The sequence below is a fragment of the Thermobia domestica genome, chromosome 15 (genome assembly GCF_964235325.1).
Source record: "Thermobia domestica chromosome 15, izTheDome1.hap1.1, whole genome shotgun sequence".
Classification (NCBI taxonomy): Eukaryota; Metazoa; Arthropoda; class Insecta; order Zygentoma; family Lepismatidae; genus Thermobia; species Thermobia domestica.
The window spans coordinates 74,778,563-74,803,684 of record NC_137468.1 but is presented as its reverse complement, the minus strand read 5'-3'; the positions used below and the strand labels follow the sequence as shown (position 1 = coordinate 74,803,684).

At 36.4% G+C, this 25,122-nt stretch overlaps 1 protein-coding gene across 7 annotated transcripts in view; it reads left to right on the top strand.

The window, feature by feature from the left end:
• Gug (arginine-glutamic acid dipeptide repeats grunge) overlaps positions 1-20,100 on the top strand; it is a 102,880-nt gene extending 82,780 nt beyond the window's left edge. For 4 of the 7 annotated variants that reach the window (XM_081739837.1, XM_081739839.1, XM_081739835.1 and 1 more), the window contains 7 exons: positions 1,234-1,368; positions 2,876-3,034; positions 6,412-6,530; positions 7,421-7,678; positions 12,637-12,755; positions 15,528-15,646; positions 19,325-20,100. In XM_081739837.1, the coding sequence (XP_081595963.1) occupies positions 1,234-1,368; positions 2,876-3,034; positions 6,412-6,530; positions 7,421-7,678; positions 12,637-12,755; positions 15,528-15,646; positions 19,325-19,391 (976 nt within the window). In that variant the 3' untranslated portion in view covers positions 19,392-20,100. The remainder of the gene's footprint in view (positions 1-1,233; positions 1,369-2,875; positions 3,035-6,411; positions 6,531-7,420; positions 7,679-12,636; positions 12,756-15,527; positions 15,647-19,324) is intronic. The other 3 variants (XM_081739838.1, XM_081739841.1, XM_081739842.1) reach the window with 3 other exon arrangements.
• The last annotated feature ends 5,022 nt before the right edge of the window (positions 20,101-25,122 follow it).

Genomic DNA, 25,122 nt, shown 5'->3' with positions numbered 1-25,122 from the left:
TAAATTATATCATGTAAAGAAATAATCCTAAACAGTGATGATTTCAGGGGGTGGTCGTGGGGAAAATTTTGGCCCCGGAGCAAAGAATTTTCCCTGTTATTTCTGTTTGGTCTTAACCAGGGTTATCAGTATTTTCGTAGGTTTAGATTCGTCCACTGTTTATTTCGAGTTCCTCTCCGGTTGAAACCTGAAACCATCACTCATTCTATGTGGCAAAGAAAGAAAGAAAAAGAAAAAAAAAAAAAAAGATTTCATAATTTTCCTCCGATCAAGAACTTGAACACAAAATTTCTTATCAATGTTTCGAGAAACATGAGCAGTCCCATTTTTTTACTCTAAATGACCATACACTTGATAGTTATTTTCCCGAAAACCATTAATCAAATTTGTAGTTAAGGACCATTCATGAGTTTCCTAATCAAATTTGTCATTAATTCCTCCAATCAATCAAACCTGAAGAGTCATTCCTTCATGAACTCAAGTCCCAACTTTGTATGTTGATAACAGTCTAGATGCTGAAATACTGATTTGGTTTGGTTAACATGTATCAAGGTAATTTTACTCGTATTCTTAATAATTAAATTACGAGTAAGTATGTTAAAATTTTACTTGCGCTTCTTTCAAAGACGTTTCATTTTTTGAACAAAATATAATTACTATTTAAAAGCGGAAGTTATTGTTAATTTGTAGAACTCTTTGGGAACTATATTGTATAATAGAAATAATTATTATTAATTACAAAGAAATATTACCACTATCGTCCAGGTAATATGCACATTAAGCTGCTCTTTTAATGGATATTCCTTTTACTTAGTAGAAGTACGTATTTTTATTTAATTATTTATAGATAACATATTTCGCGTAGACACAACATATTAACATACATATTTCGCTTAGGCACAATTAAATATGTTATTAATTCGTTTTATCATGATTAACTGCGCATCCACTCTGGTCCTAAAAAGGGTATGTACCTGGGGCATCGTGGGAAGGAAGATGGCCGGAGCAGAGTACTGACAACATAATTTCCTTAAGTGCCAAAATCTTGGAAATGGGGAGACTTACGTGGTCTTTACTATTCATTGCTATTGAGATTAAGGTAACGACATTTTTACTTGCCCGCCATTAGTTTTAGTTTATGGCTATATATATATATATGTTACTGGTATATATCGCTGATTTTATATACAACATAATTGAATCTCGTTACTTTATAAGTTAATTTCATTTCAGTGAGTATGCCAGACCTCACGCAGGATTTTCTCCAGGCACTTTACCACGATCTGGTTTGGCACTTCCGCCACAATGTATCGACCCAATGCTTCATTACCAATTGAATAGCATGTACGGCCCTGGTGCTCGAGAAAGGTATGTAGCTAAAAGAACTAATTGTTTTTGTGTGTTCTATAGTGTTAATAATTTTCTTTATTAGTAAAGCTGTTGCTGTACTGCCTGATTTTCTATAAATGATTTGAAATTTGATTTGAAAAAATATAATTTTCTGTAAATGAAATTGACATTCTCAAGTGAAATATTCAGTGTATTTTGTTTTTAGGTAATTAATGGTTTAGTTTTATAGTGATCTTTGAATTTAAAAGGAACAATTGTAAAAATGTCAGGAAATTCTTTTCCACAAGAGCTAAAAAAAAAAAAAAAAAAGAAGAAAAAGGAAAATGCGACAAAAAGCGAAACGCGAAATTTCCAAATTATAGTGCGAAAACCTCGTGTCCCTAATGATAACATTCAATTGAACAACCTTGTATTACTATGAAATTAAACATGAACTAGTGTGTACGAGCATACACTGTATATATTAGACAAGATACACAATAAATGACAGCATACTGATACAATTTGATAGAGTCTACAGATAAGTACCCACATTGTTAAGCAACTGTCCTAGCGCAGTATAAATTTCTCTATAACCTCTGCAAAATAGTACGCTGGTTGCTGGTTGAACCACTCTTCCAGAATATCATGAACTACTTGATCAGGTTGAACTCTTACCCTTTGGCGCCTACTTCAACAGATCAACGATATGATAGTCCATGGGGAGAGATTTGTGATAAGAGGGCGATCCATAAGAACACAGGAAAAATGGTGCAATGTATCCACTTGTGTGTTTCTAGAAGCGGATGAACTTATTTTGGAGCGTAAGCATGCCTCGAAACATTTTTTACCGGCCGTTTTTTTTTTTTTTTTTTTTTTTTTTTGTAAGGACCCCTTTTCGAGTTTGTGTCACAAAACTTGTTCGTTGGTCGTGATACCAACTGACAGCCACTCCGGCAGCAGAGCTTAGCGACATTGAAAAACATGGTCAATATGACGTTGTTAGCCGAAGCAGATGAGTTTATTTCTTTATAGTCTTGATGACAAAGGATTTTCAGTTCATCTTTTCGTTACCGGCTCGAAATGGTAGCATCATCAATGAGATGTTTAAGGCATATTCCTATCCGTACGATATTCTATTCTTGGGAGAGGTATGGGATATTCTTTGTAGGTGAATTATTATGAAAAATTTGATAAAACGAGAATGTGAGAGGAAGCGGAAGAATCCTGAGAAAACTCACGGACACGATATTGTCCACCATACACTCATGTGACCTGGGTTCGAACCAGGGACTTTTCACATTAGAGGAGAACGCTCTACGACTAAGTCACCGTATCCCCCTATCCAATCTGACTACATTTAGAGTGTGAACATGCCATATATTTTTTGGACTAATGGTCATTGGACCTTACTTTGTAAGATCTGAACAGTAACTAATTGTACATAATTTAAATAGGGAAGATAAATTCTGTGAAATCAGAGTAATCTAGATAGTTATTAAATATAATATATTTTAATTGATCTTTTTGTTTGTTTATTTTCCAGACTAGAACTTGAACACCTGGAACGTGAAAAGAGAGAACGTGAGCTACGGGAACTGAGAGAAAGAGAATTTAAAGAAGAACTAATGAAGAATGCAGGTGCGGGTCCACGTGTACCTAATCCATTAGACCCGCATTGGCTGGAGCTGCATAGAAGGTTTGTGTATGTAACTGCGATTTAAATTCTAGATGTCAGTCAAGTGTTTTGTGTAAATGTGTTGTCATCATAACTCATAGAGAGTATTATAACACACAATTGTTGAGATGAATGTTAACAAAATGAGTGTAATGGTGAAATTCTGCTGTACTCTTTTCAAAATCAAAATATTAGGTTCAAATTCTAGTATCCCGACATCCTGACTGAAAGTTGTCCAACTTTTCTTCAGCTCTATTAGATATGAACTACTTTAGGGACCAATGTTTACCCTTTCCATTTTCCCGGACTCCTTTTCTTTTCAAAGCAAAGGATCTCATATGGTTGAAAGAAGCTGAATACTTTAATCGTGTCAATCTAGAAATGTAATTTAAAAACAAATAATGTGTTGCAAGAAATACTAAAGCTATGCCTTCAGTTATCAGGCAATACAGAGTTAATCAGGAAATTTTAAAAAATGCATTTATATATATATATATGCTATATCAAATGTATAATTGTATTTTTGTGTAGGGGAGGAGGATAGTGCATATACTCCTCAAATTCGTGGTAACATATGCTCTCGAATTCATAAATTCGATTCCCAGCACCATTCATTCTGTGCTCCTGTAGTCACCAAGGCAGATGTCGGTGTATCATCGTGAAATTAGGCTCTGGGGTAAATTGCCACAATTTCAAAGTAACATATCACAGTAACGTTACAGAATTAAAATAGATAGTTTTCGTTGTGAAGTTAATAATCAGAATAATATGGAATGTTTTTGTTTTACATTATGATAGTAGTTGTTGGAATTCAACGTCTCTTTTCGGCACCGACGCTGTATGAGACGTAGATCTGCAGTTCAGTGTGGTATCCGAACCAGATGCACTCAAATCAAGGATCGAACACAATTTCGCGCAGTAGTTTTATAAAGTGAGAACACAGCTAAATGCAATGAAATTTTTCCAGTAAATGATTAAAATTTGCAGAAAGTAAATAATGAAGTAATTTGATGAAACACAATAGAAATAATAAGAACTACTATCAAGTTTGCTTTGTAACAACACACAGAGAGAGAAAGCTGCTGTGACCCCTCCCCCTTCCAAAAAGTTCATGTGAATTATTGGGAAATTCTTTCATAAAAGAGACTTGCTTAGCTTAACCTTATCGTGCTTAGGTTCTTTTTAAATGTGTGGATACGTTCAATTTACAGAATTTATGTTAAGAGCAAAGCCTGTTTAATAAAACTTGGTATCCTATCCTCTGTGAATACTGTACGATTCAGCCATCGTAATCTCTATTGTGAAGTCTAGATAAAGAAATGGCAGTAGTAAAAATATTATCGGTCAGAAAACTATGCGTGAGAACTTAAGTCGTGAAAATTATACATTGGAATGAGGTTTTAACATTTCTTGCTGGAGCATGCTGAGTGAAAAGCTCTGTAATGTATCACTATTTGTGCATTAACCCTACTAAGCTTTTTAAATTTATGTTTATGTATTTATTGGTTGAAAAAAGTAAATAATATTGACCAAAATTCTCATTAAGGTCCCTATTGTATATCAGCATGCAATTTCGATTTTTGTTCATGTTAGTCAATTAATCTGATACTAGGTATATTCTCTACCGCCAAGTTGAATACATAGATGGCCAGAATTAGTCTGTTTCTGAGTTGAGTACATGTATACTCGATCTGTTCGTAAAGATGTGGATGCTGGACTGTTCATTAGAAAGAAAAAGTATTATAGTTCAGAATATTAGAATACAGGTATCGACTTAATTAAGGTAGATGTACCAAAGAACGTATATTCATGAAGAAATTAAATGTCGACTAAAACCAGGGAATTCGTGTTATTATTCAGTTCAAAATCTCTTGTTATCGCGAATTATATCGAGAAATGTGAAGTTTAAAATATATAAAACGATAATCATGCATGTTGCTCTGTATGGTTGCGAAACATGGTCGCTAACTCGGAGGGAAGATCGTAGACTGAAAGTATTTGAGACCCTGAGACGAATATTCGGACCCAAGAGGAACGGGAATGGGGAATGGCAGAAACTTCATAACGAGGAACTACATAATTTATACGGTTTATCAAACTTTGTTATGGTCATCAAATTTTAGGTGGGCAGGTCATGTATCCAAAATGGAAGAAAGTAGAAACGCTTTCAAAGTCTTGACTGGAAGACCAATCGGAAAACGACCATTAGGAAGACCTAGGCGCAGATGGGAGGACAATGTTAAGATGAATCTCGCGGAAATAGGAATACAAAATAGAAACTGGGTCCAATTGGCTACGTATAGAAGTCAGTAGAGAGCTTTTGTGAACACGGCATTGAACCTCCGGGTTCCATAGACCATAGAGTTAGTTTTTAGTTAGTTAGTACCAAAGAACGCATTTCAATGGTACTGAGAATTTAGAAGAGTATTGTCTTCGAAGATTCAACTGCCCACGGGAAATCTATATGTAGTTTGTGGTTTCTGTAGTTTTGGAAACTGTTTTCCATAATAGAGATGCTCAAAAACTACTGCAAGATACTATGAAATGGATTTACTATATTCTTCTAGCACAAATTAAGTAAAAGGTGCAATAATGTAACGAACACAACCAAAATAATAAAACGGGTTGAAGCATTCTTCTAGCTTCTTTCAATCATGATTTGTTTTTATTAATTTTTTTTTTATTTTTTTTATTTTATTTTTTTTATTTTTTATTTTATTTTATTATTATTATTATTATTATTATTATTATTATTATTATTATTATTATTATTATTATTATTATTATTATTATTATTATTTTACTTCTTCGTACATAACTTGTGTTACATGAGTATGGTCAATGCATTACTTCGAAAGGTGATAAGTAATGAAATATGTAGAGCGTGTCGTGTTCTGAAACATGATATTTTAGTAGTGCGCGTTAAGATCTGTGTAGACAAAAGACTGGATTTAATATGCTTCTCTCCTTTGCGAAATTCACACTATTTCACGCTCACCTTTAGTATGTAGAAATAATTTACTATTCTCTATAGTGAATGACAACGTGACCCACCAGACACAAAAAGAAATGTACTTTCTCCAAACATCTGACCTAATGTGGAGCATTGATTTAAATGACCATGATAAAAGAGGCATTAAACTTATGTATGCAAGTTACACATAAATATTCGAACGTTAGTTCACAAATTATCTACTGTAGCGTAGATAAAAGATTAATAGAATCACATTTTTATGTCGCCCCTTAATTACACCCAATATACTAAAAAAGAATTTAAAAGAGTAAATTCTTATGTTGCCCATCTGTTAATGTTGTATATATCACAACAGAAAACGCATATGTTCTGTGTAATTTTGAGAGGAGAGAATGTAAAAGTAACAAAATGTTTTTCTTCTTCTTTATAGGTATGGATTGGCCCCTGGAGCTCCGCCTCAGGGTGCAGCACTTCACCAGTTTGGTCTATATCCAGCTGCAGGCCAAACAGCTCTCTCGCAGCTGGAAAGAGAACGGCTGGAGAGATTAGGTAAGTTTTCTGAGGAAAATCTGCTGCTATCACACTGTTAGTGGTGAAGGTGGGGTGCTCCTTGGGAAATTCTAACCAAACGTATCCTGCAATATTTCTGATGTGTTGTGCTTTATTCTTGACCCATACGTCAAATACTCCCAACACATCAAAATCAGTTGTGGTGATAAAGTAGGTTGTAGTAAACCGAAGATCCAATCAGTTTCTTAAATTGCAGAAATTAATTTGACTTCAGTTCTGATCGAACAGTTTAAACCTAATTTCTCTCATTCGTTCGTTAACTTTAATTCGTTCATAATATCTCTATTTTCATTCAAATATGGCTTTTTAATTTTATGATTTATGTGAGGAGAAATCTAAACAAAGATTTTCTATTCTAATTAACGATATTCTCATTTTTATGTTTCCTAACGAATTGTTTAATGTTTTGTTAATTCACATTGCTTAAACGATTCGTAAGACATATTTCTCTGTTCCAACTTCCACGTGAAACATTTCTTCTGTAGTAATATTCTTCTGATGATGATGGAGTCCAAATGAGGCACAACACTTATTCAGATCATTAATACGCTTTCCTATCAATTATTAACGATAACCACGTAATGTAATACTTAGAACACTAAATGCTTTGTTTTAAAAGTGAAAGAACATACTTTTTCCGTATTTTTAACAAATTAATTGCATTGAAATCTTTACTAACATAACCTTGATAGCCAAAAAAAAAGTTGTCAGGATACAACAAGATTGCTATGTTAGTTGCAAGAAGCAACCGTGAATCAGATTTTTCACAGAATCTGAACAAATTTCTTTATCGGAACTTTCCTATTATCTATGTAAGGCAGAAGATATTGTCAGAAATCCACAACTATAGCTTGCTGTATTTATTGCAGGAATCCCCACATCTCTTGGCCCCCCACTTCATCCTGGAGATGCATTGGGCTCATCAGTTGAACGACTGTCAGCAGAACGCTTACATGCAGAACGGATGGCCCTTGCCACAGATCCTATGGTTCGCCTTCAGATGGCAGGCATTAATCCTGAGTATCATGCACACACTCATGCCCACACGCACGCACATTCTCATACTCACCTCCACCTCCACCCTGGTCAGGAGATAGCAGCAGCAAGTTCTGGTTTTCCTCTTCCAGGTAAACTATTAAGTTTGGAGGCTCTTGGTGTATAAGGTCTACTTAAGTTACTTTGTAGTGAAATCTGATCGTAGCATGTGACTAATGTATTTGCTTATCTGATGAGATATACAAAATGCTTGTGTTATCAAATGGATTACCCAATGGTCGTCTAATATATGAATTGTTGCTTACGGTAAATAACCGATCCCTTCTGCATTGCAAATAAACTATTGCAAGTCTGTAAGACGAGTGTTAACTGATATTTTAAATCGAAGTTGATGACCAGGCTCTTTGGAGCTAGTTGTGATTATGTTAGTGTTGTGCACTTATGCTGTATGACTACCACCTTATTTGAGGTTTTAAAGTGACCATTTCCCAACGTAAGCTAGTATTATTATATGGTAAATGAAGGAAACAATCGACTTTTTTCCCATACCAGAACATTTTTCACTCTGAATTTTATTAGTATTTCTTTAATAATAAAAACTTAAGTTGTACTTTATATATATATATATATATATATATATATATATTACTCTGTTACAGATTTATTCAAAAAGTCATCAAACATCAAATTTTCGCTGCATTCACTCGTAGCATTGTCAAGACAAGTTATGAAAGATGGTTTAGTAGGGATATGGAGAACAGGAAAGTGCAGAGAGTATTTTTAATGAGTTGGAAAATTCAGCGTACAGAAGTCTATAATTGAACGCGGAGAATCGAACCGCCCTCCGGCTGACCATTCAGTTGCGCTCTTTTAATTTTCGTTAGAGAATATGATGTAAAGAAAAATCGATTGTTTTGTTGCTTATAATATTTTTCATATATTTAACGTAATACTAACCCTACGTGTTCCAGCAGTGATGATTATTAATATCTACTTTTGAATTTCTCATCAATATTTCAGGCGTAAACCTCTAATGTCTTTCATAGGGAACTACTAAGCTAAATTCTCACGGTGTTGACTGTTCACATTTCATAAATAGTGGCTTCAGTATCATTTATTAATTTAAAATCTAATCTTATCACAAGACAATCTATGGCAATGTAATCTTACTTTTTTCTAAATAACATATACCCAGTTATTTTATAAATATTGTCAGAGATTTTGAACGCCGTTTGATCATGCTGGGTTGAGTGAGGGCTCCCATTTGGGTATCGTGGGCGAAGTGGATCTCTGAGCTGTTCATTCCAACGTGTAACAATGGAGTGAGGCGACTATGAGGATCGTGTTGCAGTCATAGCGCTACACAAGATGGGCATGTCACCACCATGGATTTTCTCCACTCTGATACCCTGCCAAGTAGGGAACGATTTGTTCACCACATCATCCAGCGTTACACTGAGACGGGAAGTGTCAATGACCAGCAGTGTAGTGGGAGATCGCGCACAGTGAGGATATCACAGACAGTTAAAGGTGTAGCTGCAAGGATTCGGCGAAATCCCGTCAAGACTTAATCAGTGATGTCCCGAGAGATGTCCATTTCGAGAACACCTTGTCACAAGTGCTCAGTTAGGACGTGGAACTGAGAGCCTATAAACAACTTACAGGTCACTTCCTGACAGATCACTTGCGTCAGCATAGAGTGATAAAAGCTAAACGTCTCCTTAAGAGTTACGCAGGAAATGATCACAAGGCAATACTCCTTTTTCGACGAGAAGCTGTTCACAGTTGAACAGTCCTTTAATGCTCAAAATTACCTTGTGTACGTTATCACCATCAATGCAAGCTGCTGAACGTGTTTCCAGAGTGCAAAGTTCCCATCACCTAGTGTAAATCATGGTATGGTGAGATGCTGGTTTCAGTGGTACAATACGGCTCCATTTTTGTGAACAACGGATGAAGATATCGGCTACCGTGTACCAAATAACTTGGTGGAGCCCATTTGTGAAGAAAACAGTACTACCATGTTCCAGAACTAACAGTGTACCTCCAACAGGATTCTGCTCCCGCGCGCAAGATACGATTAGCACCGGAGTGGCTATGGGCCAACGTCCCAAACTTCATCTTCACGTCAGACTGACTCTGGTAGCTCAGTTCTGAAGTCGCTCGACTACTAACTGTGGGGAATGCTTCAACCAATGGTCTGCAAGAATAGATACCCTAATGTGACTCCTTGAAGCACGCTCTGCTTAAGGCAGCCCACTACTTCCCGAACAACACTGCTCGTAATTCCATTGACAAGTTCAGTGGTAGAGCGTTCACCTCTGGTGCATGGGGTCCCGGGTTCAAATCCTGCTCCCGCCAAGTGAACTTTGTGGTGGACAAACACCGTGTGCGTGGGTTTTCTCGGGGTTCTCCCGTTTCCTCCCACTTTCTTCATTCCACCATTTCATTCATTTCTCATAATCACCGTCTCCTTTAGCCTAACCGCCATAACCGTGGGACGTAAAACTCAAAGATTTCATTTCATTTTTTTCCATTGACAAGTGGCCCGCCAGACTTCATGCTCCACATTTCCATGTATCATTTTGCAAAAGGGTATTAATATATCATCAGCACTGTTTCTGATTTCCAAATCTCTGACAGTATTTATGAAATAACTAAATATGACTCAAAGTGCACTTATGAATCAATATGAAATTAAAACTTTTTCAGTTTATTGATGACTTGAGAGAGATACCTACGTCTGTAGAGAAACAAAAGTGTTGTTAGGGATGTGTTTACATTGGGGCAAAATATAATGGAAGTTTTTCTTTCACGCAGTGATTCTCCCAGACACATAGTACTATTATGGGCTTTGCACTCCCAGAGTTGACCAAAGTATTAGATTCATATTGGTTTATAAATACACTTTGGGTCATATAATTAAAATATATATATAGAAAATGGTTACGTTACATTGCCATAGGTTGTCTTGTTACCATTTGAAGACCCGTGATAGATTAAATTTAAAATTAATAAATGTCACTAAAGTGATATGTGAAATATATATATATATATAAAATGTGAATAACTAACCCTCTGGGAATTGTTTACTACATCTCGATGACAGGCGTTCGAAATTTAGTCCTAAAATATTGATGAGTTCAGGAGTAGATACTATTCATGACTGCTGGAACACATAAGGTTAGTATTGTGTTAACTTTATAATGTATTTTAAACTTTCAGTTAGTTATTATTTCTCATAGAATGTTTCGCTTTAGATTTCATATTCTTTCTATGCAATCATCATACATCTTTCTATGATCATCTTTCTATGTGGGCAGTTTTACTCTCCAGTCAATTTCAATAAACTATAATGTTAATGTTATTACTGTGTTTTGTGTGTTTTTTATTCTTGTTGTCATGATGCGCTTCTTGGGTTAATAAGTAAAACTGGAAATAATAGTATAAAAAATACAAAGATATTGGTCAAGACAGTTCCCGGCTGCACGTGTATATTCTCGTTCATAAATATCTTACGTATTATACGCAATAACTTAGCCAAATTGCAGAAAGTGTTAATAGCTGTAAGAGTTGCTCTACGTATAACTCGTACCATAGTTATTTTGGGGTTAAAATTGTTTTTAAAAAATGCTAGTTATGCGTTCGTAAATTTGATATTTTATCTTCTACAAATTAGTCATTTTTGGTACTGGATAAACTTTTTTGTATCATTAACGCAAGTTACAAATGATTTTCCCGGTTAGAAATTTCATAGCTAACGTTTAATGACACTCATATGTATAAAAGTGGTATTAACGAAAAGGAAAATTGAAAAGGTTTTCATTGTCTTTTAAAGTTGCTGCATAGTTTCACTGTTGTCCGCTAGGGGTGATATAAAAGAAAATAGGAGCGTGAAGACAGGAGAGCATTTTGTGTACTCGATTTTTTGAAGACCAGTCTTATATTAGTCTGCAACGTAATTTTCGAAGAAAGTTTGAAAAGTCACCCGTGGACACACAATTCGTAAATGGTACTTCGATTTTAAGGAAAAGAAGTCATTTTTGGTACCAGTGAGCGAGAGTCATCCGGCCGGTTATCATCAGTGAGTGTTAAACGCAACCATCATATAGAGTTTACAGAAATCCATCTTCAGAGCGAGCAGAGAATTGGATAGAATTCCGCAGCAGACTCTTTGAAAGATTGTGCGTAAATAACTGCGATTTCCTCCCAACCAGTTGCAATTGTTCAGACTCTGAAAACCGGCTGCAATTTGAATCGTCTTTCTTTCTGCGAGAGTATTTAAACTAACCGATGATCTTATGGAATTATTAATATTTAGTGATGAAACCATCTTACATGTTTCGAATAGAGTGAAGAAACATATTAGAAGTTGAGGGATGGGAATCCCACATGTCTACCCAAGGCATTAATGTGTTTCTTTTTCGATAAGAAAACAGTCATAGATGTTCGGTATCCAAGTGTCATTTTCCCAAAGGACGTGTGGATTCCATTTTATTTATTTATTTATTTATTTATTTATTTATTTATTTATTTGAAAAGTGAAAGTAAGGGATGTCGGGCCTTCGCGGGAATAAATGGTTGCAATGTATGTAAGTGTCGTTCAACGTGAATTAATGGGAATGGTCATTTATTATAACCTTGTTTTCAGCGTTTACTGTAGATTCAAATTTTGCTGGGAGAATGAATGTAAAGTACATTGCAAACTGCTATTGAAGGTTGGTAAATAAGTTTTGTTTAAATCAGCAGTTTGAGATGATATGAGGAAAGAGTGGATTAACACTAAACTTCTACGTAGTAAAATCTCTGCAAAAGTGTACGTTTCAGCGTTATTTCTAATGCTCTTGATTTTTCTTTTTTAAGTAGTGCAATGATCTAATTTAACAGATTGGATAATAAAAAGCATGGAATTCTATCAGAAAACTGAAAGCTACTTTCGAAGAAAGAAAAAAAACGCGACCGAGCATACATGAAAAAGATAAATAATTTTAACGATAACTGTTTCAATAAAAAAAATATACTTAAAAAAAAAAAAACAGTATCTTTATTGATGGAAGTTAGTAGTAAAATTAATTTCGTTCTTTTAAAGCTTCAGCTGGTGCAGCGTATCCAAGACCTGGGTTGCTACCACCTCGAGATCCAGCCCTTGGTTTGCATCATCCAACGGATCTCTTGGGACGGCCATATGCAGATCAACTAGCTCATCAGGTATAAAAGATACACTAGCATTTAAGAATTGAGTTTCTGGAATAAATTTTTTTAAAAAGTAATTAATATGAAGTCTGGAAAGTAGAAATTCTGTCAAATGTTACGGTGAGAATATGTACTTAAATAGGGTATCAGGTAATATGTAATATTTCACTCAGAAGATACACACGAGCAATATATTAATAGTAAAGTAGACGAAGCGTAAAAAAATCTTTACATCTTTGTACTTTTATCAACTAACTGCATGATCAGGAACAAAAGAATTACTTACGGTAAATGTAAACAGAGGAATATACAACCATATTTACTTGCATGTACAAATAATTATCAAAGTAATGGAAACCTGAAGAAAATGCAACTTATCTGCATCATACGGGATTGGACCACTTTTAGAATGCAGAACAGCTCTGATTCGCCGTGGATTTGAGGCATATAAGTCATGAATGGTTTCGAGAAGAATATTGTACCATTCCTATGTAGTGCAACGTTCAATTCCATCAGAGTGATGTGTGTATCTGCTGAGGTGTTCAATAATGTTGAAGTCTAGGAATTGGGCGAGGCAGGGGAGGTGTAGTTCATCACGATGTTCATGAATTTATGCCTTAGCAGTTCCAACTGTTTGAATTGGCGCATTGTCATCGTGGAAAATTGCATTATTGGGCATCTGGACAATATGATGTATCGATTACTCCAAAATATCTACATAATCTATGCCAGTAATTCATCGTGTAAACGTAATCACAGTGTCCACAGAATGCCAGAAAATTCAGACCCACAGCATCACAAAGCCGCCGCCATATGTTACGGTAGAGAGGAGACAGTTTGAAACATAAGCTGCTTTGGGCGTCCGCCATATAAACATATGGCCTCCTGTTAGAAATAAGGTTTAAGATGACACATCGGACCATATTATAGCTTTTGAATCATTGATGGTCCCCTTCGCATGTTGACGGCACTATTTTCTTCGCGGTAAAGTGGTGTTGCTGATCATCAGCGGTTTGGAGATTGCAATCCTACCGCGGGTGTTAGGTTATTATGAAACTTGCGTCGTACTGTGATTAGCTGCTTTAGTCGAAATAGGCTGTTTCAGTGCTTGGCAAACCCTGTCACTGAGGCTTCTCGTCCGTCTACTATCACTCTTCGCCGATCTTGTTTTGTTGTGAGTTTTGTAGCTTATCATTTCCTTGGACAGTTCCTCGTTTTGTTGTGAGTTTTGTAGCTTATCATTTCCTTGGACAGTTCCTCGTAACACACCTAATATACTCTCCTATTTTGCATCACCACTGCCTGTCTGCTTAAACACACGCTTCCGTTCTGCAAACGATCATTTAGCGCATTAGTAGCAACGGCTAGGTGTGGTACACACATCCTTTGTATTACCATTGTACACATCTTACGTATTGCAAACTACAGGTGTTTCCATTATTTTGATAATCAAATTATCTATATATTTGTGAGATGGTTTCTTTTTAAAACGTAATACTTGTTGTTCATACATTTAGAAAAATAGTTTTTCTCTTGCTATCTGAATCCAAGCCTGGATTAATCACTTACATATTTACAGAGAAGAAGGTTAATTGTACATGACAGTTTAGAGAAAGGCTACAACAGGCAATTATTACGTTCTTCTTTAAAACTAAAAGTAATATCTAGAGGCACGAGTTTTTCGCAGTGCGCGATTAAACGAAATACGTCAGAATTAAGTAGTTTCTGCGTAACGAAATGCATCAGTTTCTTGACGTTTTATGATATTCTGTATTTTCATTGGTTTCCGTTGCGCGATGAAACGCAAAATTGGCACTTTTGCGCGAAATTTTAAAACTACGTTTTCATTAATTTAAAAACGCCAGTTTTCCGCTGACGAAATGATAGAACGTGGCACGAACGATACATTTTGGGTGATTCGGACAAGGCTATAGAGAACATGTTGCGCATTAGGTATCACCATCACAGCTGGATGGGGAGAAGCCGTTTTAATTAGCTAGCTAATGGCATGAACTAGTAATAAGTGACAAACGTACAACAATGGAGAAGAAAAATGCGGAAACATGTAACGTGCTTATATTTAATGCTTAAATGTAACTTGTGCCCATGTGTTTTCAGAAGGCAGCAAGACTTTCTTACTCATAATAATTTTAGTTACTGATTTTCCTTCAGTTTAATTAAAGAAATATAATTTTCCATAAGTGAAATATTTGGTGTATTTTAGGTAAGTAATGGCTTATTTTTATGGTGATCTATGAATAAAAGGAACAATTTTTAAAATGTCAGAGAACATCTTTTCCACAAGAGCTACAAAATGTGAAACTTTACTTGGGAAATGCGAAATATGAAAAACGATACGCGAAATTTTCAAATTCTTAGTGCGAAAAAAAAAGTCCTATTTTTTTTACAAATCATTAACAATTTCCACAAAATGTAGGAATTATAAATTATAATACCTGTATATAATCCATGCTTGTTTGAGAATCTCAGCTACAAAGTATGATAGGAAATTCATGTCAACTGTTTTTATTATTATTAGTAGTAGTAGTAGTAGTAGTATTAATGTTCAGTGTAAGAGGATCACAAGGGTATGCCTCGAGGAACATCTGTGATCCGCGGACAAGAGTTTAAAAGACACTGGTATAGAAAAACATTCTGTTATATGAAAAACGTTCCGCTGCTGTGGTGGAATAAATTATGTATTTAAATAGGAGGGATACATGATAAAGCAATTACGTTAAACTTAAAAATCTGGGAATGATCTCAACCATACATTGCTTTTTCTAGTTGTCTGCTCAAGCAGCACACGAACAGTTGCAGCGTCAGATGCTTCTTGAAAGGGAGCGATTTCCTCATCCATCTGCCCAGCTGCATCCTATAGTTGCACAACACGAGGAGTACCTGAGGTAAGAATTAATTTATTTGGCTAATACTAAAGTTTACTCGATACGGTCTATGTTTTCACGACCTTCCGTCCTATTCAGACCACTTTCTCGGTATATTGCCGTACGGTTTTTCTCGATAACAACAACATATAGCCTTGTATTTGGTATTTGTGTTCTCAAAATCAGTTATTTATTTTACAATTAAAAGTTAAAACATTAGAAGTGTGTAAATATGTGAATTGCTTCTTATGCTGGGTACTGGGCCTGCAGAAAAACAGACAAGATCAGCTTAAATCTTCCCAGACTACGAATTATGTCAAATAATGGCCGTCACCATGTATTCTCAAATATTATAGTGTTTATAAGACCAAGAGGGTACCAATGTACAGTATCAGTTTTCGACACTACGCTTTATTTATTTATTTATTTTCTTATTTGTCCAAACGTTTGTCATAAGGAAGTTATGAATACAGTCATCATCAGAAAAGTGAATACCCGTGTTCCGACGAAGCTTCCATCCGCGCGCGCACCATGTTATGTTGCATGTTTTTATTCAACTTGCATTCTTATGTCAATTTTGATCAGATGTTTAGTCAATTTTCATCCACTTGTCTGAGCTAATTTTAATTAATTACGCATCCATCCTTACACTCCAATGGTGCGAAATCTTGGGTGGTTGTAGACTTCGGAGAGAAACTAATAACTTACTGCGGAGTGAATAAAATGACACTGTAGTCAAAAGTTCGCAAATTAATTGCAATGATTCATAGTATGTAATTAAATAGTGAACTAGTAGTATCCTTAATTTTAGATAGTTAAATAATTATGGATGTTAAAAAAATGTGAACTTTTGTCGTAATATTCCAGTGCGAAGTGCTTTTCTTTCTTTCTTTTTATTTCTTTCTGCATACTCTTGTCTTCTCTACCCGCCCCCCTTCTCCAACACATATACTTAACTGTTATACTTTCGCTCCCTGAATATAATACAATATTCCATTTCTAAAGTAGGCTGTACAATAATTACGTCAAAAATTAATTTTTGACAACTGTTAACAAACCAAACTCATAACAGGATCACGTGTCATTGTACAGAGGGTCCTTGGCTCCAGAAAGTTTCATTACTACATAGGTCAAAACAACAAGGGTGCAAGCGTGATAGACAAAAACGACATTGGATATTTACAGCAATATTGTGTTTGCTCGAGGTTGTTTTTCGGTATCAAAGCGTGGGAGTGCATGTACACTGTTGTGTATGGAATGTTGAATAGAAACATTGTTAGCACAGCGTTGTTTAGGGAAGTCGAAATCATGAAGGGTCATATTCAGAATGACAGTACGGCAGACACAACAGGTGTTTGTGTAGCGAAAGTTCGTGGTGCATATCAGTGTCATTTATCCGACTGAGAGGATTTTAGTGTGACTACAGTTATATCGCACCAAGAGGTACTGTAGCAGAGGCCATTGGTACATTCCTGGAACCAGAACGAGGCCATATACAGCAAGGCCGACATGTATTTAATGTTAGCAACTTATCAGAGCAACTGTGTTTCTGCGGAAAGGTGACCTCTATGCATGGAGGCTTTCAGAATGTGTTCCTTTGTTTTTACGAACACATATAAATGTTTTACGAAATAAGGCATGAAATTTTTAGTTCTCCCTATGTTGGAATATTACTTCACAAAATAACGGTGATAGCAACTTTGAACTCTGTTACAGGTGGAAAAACGATTTCTATGATGCACAGATGATGCTGCTGGAAATCGATCAGTCGCAATATTGGCCGAGCATATGTAGAAATGAAGTGAAGTCTTTAACGTCCCACAATTGTCATTTAGTCTGAAAAAGATGGATGATTATAAAAGAATTCGTGGAATGATAATGTGCAAGGAAACGGGAGAACCTCGAGAGAACCCGTGAACGTGATGTTTCCCATGTTAAACGCATGTTAATATTACCTTGTGTTTGACAGTACCAAAGGGTTTATTACTATTCATGACCTGTCCCTCGATCGGAAACAGCACCACGGTCCACTAGTACTGAAAGTGCAGGAAAAAATCACTTAAAAGATTCCCCTTACTTTCACTTCACAAGCAAAATAAAACACGCCCGTTATTTTATTTCCAGTACAAGGCTGGGATCATTAGAATAAGGGAAGAAAGGGTATTTAAAAATCACTGTAATTTGACCTAAATGCTTCAACATTTGTGTTTTTCTTTTAAGGGTCTTCTACGATTTTGTGAATAACTTGAGAGCGATAAAGAATAACACATTAAATAATAATAATAAAAAAAAAAACTCCAGTATTTATAAAATGATATTGAATAAGCTGTTTCCAGGCCTTTTCTTGTAGCATAAACATTTGGGTACGCGCGGGCACTCAAAATTATCTAATTTTAGTTCAAAGGTCACGGTGGCTCGGTAATGATGAGTCCGTGGTTCGATTCCAATCCAGTAGAGTTTGTGGTGAACAGCATCGTGTCCGTGGGTTTTCTCAAGGTTCTTTCGTTTCGTCCCACATTTTCACCACACCGATTATGTCATAATCATTCACTTTCGTTAGTCATCTGTTTCCTTTAGCGTAAAGGGCATGGCTTGAGTCGTAAAACTAGAAATTTTGTTTATAATTTCATTTTCAACAAAAATTATGAGTGATAATCAAACAAATTCCCGGAATTTTGTTGTAGCTCTTAGTTACCAAAATATCAGCACACAGTTACGTAATCATCTTCAAAGTAGACACCTTCAGAACACACATATACTCCACCACCCCTGCTATTATTAGAAACGCCGAAGAAAGTCTTCTTTTGGTATCTTCCGAACTTATCCGTCGTTGCGTTAGTTTTGATCCCACTTTTGCCCACCTTTGAGGCTCATTTTCACCTTTGGGAAGATCCAAATATTCAATGGTGTGAAACTGTTTCTAAGGCTGTCAAAGTCTCTGAAGCAGATTTCTTCCCAATTTCCACATGAACTTGATGTTTTGGACATTGGTTGAACTGTGACACTGCACAAATTGATCACCACACTCCTCCGTTGAGCTACACTACTCATACACTGTCTATTGTGGCCTGTTCACGCATGTCAAATTCATATTTAGGCGTGGAAGATCCGCTTCAATTCGCGGAGGGAGCTCATGGGGTTCGGATTTCACGTTAATCAGTAAGTCCACGTCTCGTATAGCTTCGCTGCTGAACGGGACGTTAAACTCAAAATCAACTCAGCTTATAATTAAGCAACCTAAGGACTGTACTGGATAAGATTCATTGGGATTGCATCACAAATACCAAAACTACAACAACATTCCGGGAACTTTTTGATTGCCCCTCGTATTTCATTTGATTATTTTTTCAAAATAATTAAATGGTTTAGTCCAAGATCGTCATATTCTTCGTTGTTATTGAGTTTTTTCTTTCTGTTTTTTTTCTTTTTCAAAATATAAGAAAGATTGCTGCGAATATAGGAAGACCGTTAATTATTATTATTATTATTAGTAGTAGTAGTAGTAGTAGTATTAGTATTATTGTTATTTGTATTATTTGCGTTGGTTTCACGGTAAATACAGCCATGTACTTGAAATACATTGAGTGATTACATGTGTATTGATTGTGATAGTAAATGTGGCAATTAAGAGTAACTTTTTTATGGCGTGTAGTTTTGAAATATTCATGTATACAAATAATAATAATTTTTTGTTTACAGGCAACAGCAGCAGCGTGAGATGAAAGTAAGGGCATTGGAGGAAGCTGCCAGGGACTTCAGACCGTAAAAAACAAAGTGGTAGTAGTTGCTCTCATGCTTTACGTAAAGTACAAACTACAGGTTTCAGGGTGGATTTACTTCTCCTTTATAGAAATTGACTATAGTATGCTCTTCAGAGTGTGTGTGGCAGTAGTGGTATCTAATATTTGTTACCCGTCGCTGACAAAACAAAGGAAAAATAACCTCTATTGCACTTAACAGTTCTGTAGAAACAAAATACTAAGTTAGTCACCTGTCGAGCATACACTTGGTGAAGGACTTGCCTTTTCGTATTAGGCTTTGTAGAAAAATGTATTATTTATTATAGATGTATTATTATAATTATCCAGTGGGAAACATATCTACGTATCATTATTAACATTTAAGTGTGGGTAAGAACATGAAATCACAGGATCAAATAAGAAGATGGTATATAATAATTTGGAAAAAAAATAAAGAAGGAAGGGATCTGCGAAAGTAAAGTCCCCGTCGTTAAATTGTACGCGTATACTTTGGTACAATTGGTTTTAGTAATGATCGTGTGAGTGAAATTTAACTGCTTTTTATATAGTAGTCTAAAAAAAAATGCTGTAAAGAAATGAAGAAGCTGATTTTTTTACTTGGAAAAAGGGTTTTGTTAATGTATAAATTCTTTAATGCTGCCAGTTGGTAAATATGTAATTTTATGTTGAACTGCCATAGAAGAAAGAATAAATATATATATTAAGTGTCTTACATTTTTTTCCTTTTATTTCGATCTTCATAATGTCAGTGATTTGGAATTCTGTTCCTCAGGAATTAGGTAAAGCTTGAAATTTTTAGAATTTAAAAAAGTCGAAAAATAGTTCATTATTTGGAACTATGTTTAGGAAGTTTAATATAACATAATCTCACGTTGTAAAGAGAAATTTATTTGTGTACATTCAAAGTAGTCTGCGAAATGCAACTTATTCTTACACTTTGATTCTCTGGAAACAACTAGTAATGTGAAAGGTAGGACAATGTATGCGAAATCTGACATTACATGAAATACCTTTTACTCTTAACATGTTAATATGTCTACAGTTGAATATAAAACTCGTTGACCTCCTGGAAACAACCAATAGTAGCGTAAAAGTGGAACAAGGTTTGCGAAAACTGATATTACGTTGAAAATTTGTCTTTTTAATGCTTGTTGAATATAAAACACGAAATTTAGTGATGGTTAGCTTTATATCGAATCGATTTTGAAGGATACTTGAAAAGAAATTTCGCAGCCGCCACTGATGGTGTTCTATTGCAGAGGTTCCCAACCGGTGTATCGCACAGTCCCGTAAGAGTATGTCGCAAAATTTAGGATTTAAAAATCATGAAGCATTTAATAATTATTGAAATCAATTTTGAGACTAACTGTACCAATCAACAGTCAACGTCTCCAGTGGCAACAACATGTTCAGTACTACATGAGAGTCAGGGTTGGATTTACATTAGGCCTGTGCCTAGCGGCACATATTGGTCGAAAACTTAGTAAGAAATACGAAAACAATTGCGAAAGTTGAAAATAATAAAATGATGATGAAGAGGAAGAAACAATTCAAGTCAGAGAAACGCCGTCTAAGTCATAATTTAAGTGTCTATTATTAGCTTCAATCATTAGTAGGTAAAGTTGAGTAGAATTTTAATGTACTTGCAGTAGACAGTTGCATAGAGGCGGGTGCGTAACACTGTTGTGCTTATGCGCAACGCGTTCCCGCGTATATGCGACTCACAAGACCCTATCACCAAACCATATATAAGTTTTAAAAAATGTGTAAAATGTTTTGTTCTCGAGATGAGAGGCGGCAAGCACCTTTCGTTCTATGGGCGGCAAAATATTAAATCCGGCTCTGCATAGAATCACTATTTTATAGAAACTTAGTCTTACACTATTATAATTTATACAGAGGTTGGTTAATTTATATTTAGTCGAATTTAAATATGCCACTTACCTAGGAAACGCCGTGTTTCCATCACCGGTTGTGTTTGATCTGCAGGCTACTTGTAATGACTATTGCCCACCATTGGAGTTTCCATTCCGGGAGACTGCGTTGCAGCTGGGTCGTGGGTATTAAATATCACTCCTCTTTACAGGCTTGATAGGCCGGAGACGGTGCGGACTCGACGATAGGACATGCGCCACTTGAGGAGTCTGAAAGCGCAATAGTATATTGGGTTGGCTTCTGGACTCGTGACAGGGATGTTAGAGAAGGCAATGTCCTGTTCCATACGGCGATAGAATTCTAGCGATGTTTTCACCGTGTGGCTGGATACCTTGTTGAAGCTGGTTCACGTCTTGTGCGTACAATGCTGAGATTTCATGCTTGTACATTTCAGTTAGGACATGCGTCTGGTAGTACGCAGCATTGGTTTTGACATTTTAATCCACCTTTCGGAGATGCAGTTCCCCCTCCCGTCCTGTACGAGAAAACCAGCCACAATGATGAACCCTTTTGGGAAACTGCACATTGGTGGACGAACGTGTTTCAGCCCTTGGCATCAACATGTCTGTATGTAATGGCACTAACTTTATCAGTCTATAAGGTGAACCCACGCCTCTCAAGGGTAACAACAAACGTCCATTGATTACTCGCGAGATGACGTTCATCCAGCCTCTTGCAGTTCCTTTTTCGCGTAGCCACATGACACGGTTTCAGGAATTGCATACTGCTCTTGCAAACGACAATGAGGCGTACATCCTCGTCGATTACACGAGTGAATGTCTGCGATGTGTGGCATCTGGTGGCCATCGCACACTGTGTGAGGGATTCTCGAATGTCACAATACGACGAACCACGCACAATAGCGACGGGGTCCTCATCTCGGAAGCCCGGTTTATACCTGCGCGCGTCGGTATAGTGAGCTCAGTGCGCCACATATTTCCTTATAATACGATTCACAGCAGCATGGCCTACACGAGAATTACGCACTTTACACATGCCTACGATGCGCAACGGCGTAAACTTAGCGTTTGAACTGGTCACAATGAACCTCTTTTAGTATCTGTTTAGTTTTGGCGGTATAAGACTACGCTCGGCCACACTTATTTAACTAACGTGCGTGATTAATGAGATACTATTGCTTGTGTCGTTGCAATCTCTCAGTGGTGAGTTGCGCATTGACTTCGGCTCTATATAAATGAATCAACTTCTGTATTTTTATTAGTAGAAAACCAAACAAGTGTGTCGCGATGGTGTGGGCGTTCTGTATACTGTGTCCGCAGTAAAATTTAAAAATAAATAAATAAAAATGGGAACCACTGTTCTGTTGGATTGCCAGTACTGTATATTATCGTTCGACATCGAAGTTTCCATTGGAGCGAACTCCAGTGAAGCAGGGCAAAGGAATTCGACCCCTCTTCTCTCTACAATCGTTTTAGAGACCAGCGAGGATGCATAAGACGTCTTTTCAGCAAGTCAAACCGTAGAAACCAATTAGACTAGTATCAGATCTCTTGACAGGAAAATGTCTTAAAGTGGAAAGACACAAATTCCTAATTTCCCTTCCATTTCTGGTAAAAACGCCGAGATGTTCTGGCGGTATGACTTGAAGCATTGTCCATATGAATCCTTACCTGTTTGGCATTCCACATCGTACAATTCTAGGATATCGATCCGAAATATAAGTGTAATGTAATGGATTTCTGAAAGTACTTTTTTTTTATTTTTTTATTTTTATTTTTTTTTTATTTAAAGCCTTTATAAACCTGACGTATCAGAAACTTGCCCACATAACTGAATCCCATAACAGCCACAAGTCATGCGGAAAATTCTCAGCCATAGCGAACAAAGTTGCAACGGCTCTTGACATTGCTGTCATGGTATCAGTACCTGAATGTGATTACCAGCAATGAGATCGATGCATGCTTCATCCATTTGTCATAACTATCTGCCATTTGGATCTCGCCAGGTGTTTTTCGTACAGTTCCGTGTAGTTCACCTTTCGTTCTGCAATTTCCGTTGGAGCAGGTGGTGAACTTATGCGTTACGGACCCACTTCAGTCGGAACCGCTTATGAATGATTGTGTTTACAATTGAAGGTGCCATCAGTAGCCCATTACTCATTGGGTCGGTGGATTTTTTTAGCCACGTCAATCGGCGGATTCCATGCAGCATTGTGTCTGTCACTTCTCTTGAACCCCTCCTCCTGGTGATTTCCGTGGACAATTGTTTCTGCACGGGCTCCTGCTTTGCTTAACAGGTCACCACAGCTTTTGTGCTGGTCACCCTGAGTGTGAATTAATTTTCCTAATACTTTACTATGCAAGTGTAGGTAAAACAAGCATGGAAAAGGACCATGAAATAACGTTTTAAGTAACAGTTTAATATAAGTGTCATTTAACGACACTCACCTACCTACATCTTCAGACATGCTATTGCTCACAAATAGACGCATTGTTCTAGCATTCTCTTATGCCAGTGACGTTCTTAATGGTCCAATATAAACGAAATAATGGTCTTCACATAATCCAGAGAAAAACGGGAATAATGTCACTCACTCCGATGAGAAGGAGCATTATCTTGTAGAAACCTAATGTAGAGTGTGGATGTTATAAAATACATAGCAAAATGAAGCTGATTACAGAAAACGCTTCATTTTGCTATGCGTTGAGTCGAACTAGTCTCAAAAGTTCCCCACTAGATTCGCTACTAGGGTGCACAAACTTAAGATTACAATCATTTTAATTAGCTTTCTGGGAAATCTCCACTGCTATTTATGCCTTGGCTTTTTTTTTTCTGTCGAATTCAATAGAACATGCTTGTAAAATATTTATATTTAGTCCATGAAATGTATGTACAAATAATTACCAGTTTAATGAAAAGACGTGGAGTTGGAATCACGTCAGATAACTGTTTAACAACGGTCAGGTGGGGACAATGGCCGAAGTGCTGTTGGTGGTGTGTGTGAAGCAAACTCCGTACTACGAGAGGAGTAGTAGAGCAACACAGCAGGTGATGGCAGTGTAAAATGGCATTTCATTATGTAGTGTGAGCGTGACAAGGTGGCGAGAGTGTTGGATGTCTCACGAGACAGTCTCCAAGGTAATAATGGTCTACAAACTCATGGTAAAACTACATCAGCGAAGACGAACATTAGTAGGAAGAAAACCCTTAGTGGCAGGTCTCGCCGAGCATTAAAGCAGATCGTCACTTAGAACCGTCGTAGTCGTTGAGCCAGAATCCAAAAAATAGGTTTTTGGTTTCATCTCTAAGGACTTGATGATATACATCTTTTTGTATTCACAGTGGTCCAAGGTGTTCATCAAATGATGATACCCTGAAATTTGTGGTAGCTTAAAGCCGCCATATTGAAAAATGGCTGCCATGTCTCTACATTTACGAGGTTTTGCGCATTTATCTCATAAACGGCTCCTCTTATCGAGAAAATGAAGAGGAATGAAATTGAAGAGGATAAAATTTTGCACATATTATGTTCAGTAATATTTTTTATTAGAACCAATCGATTAGGAGATATTTGCGATTAAAGGAGAAACGACCTTGTTTTAAATTGTAAGACTTGTTATTTTCCCTGGAAATATTTTACCGAGATACATATTTCTGAAGTATTTAATATTTGTACTAATAAGTTCCTTCAAAAATTATTCATGTTAGTCTTCATCTTCACTGCTGTCGTCATCAGATGACAGTCCAGCGTCGAAATCAGTGACTTTTTCATAGTTGGCACAGGTCTTTATTTTGCACATGTCTATACATCGAGGCTGTTGGAAAGGCACACACATGAAG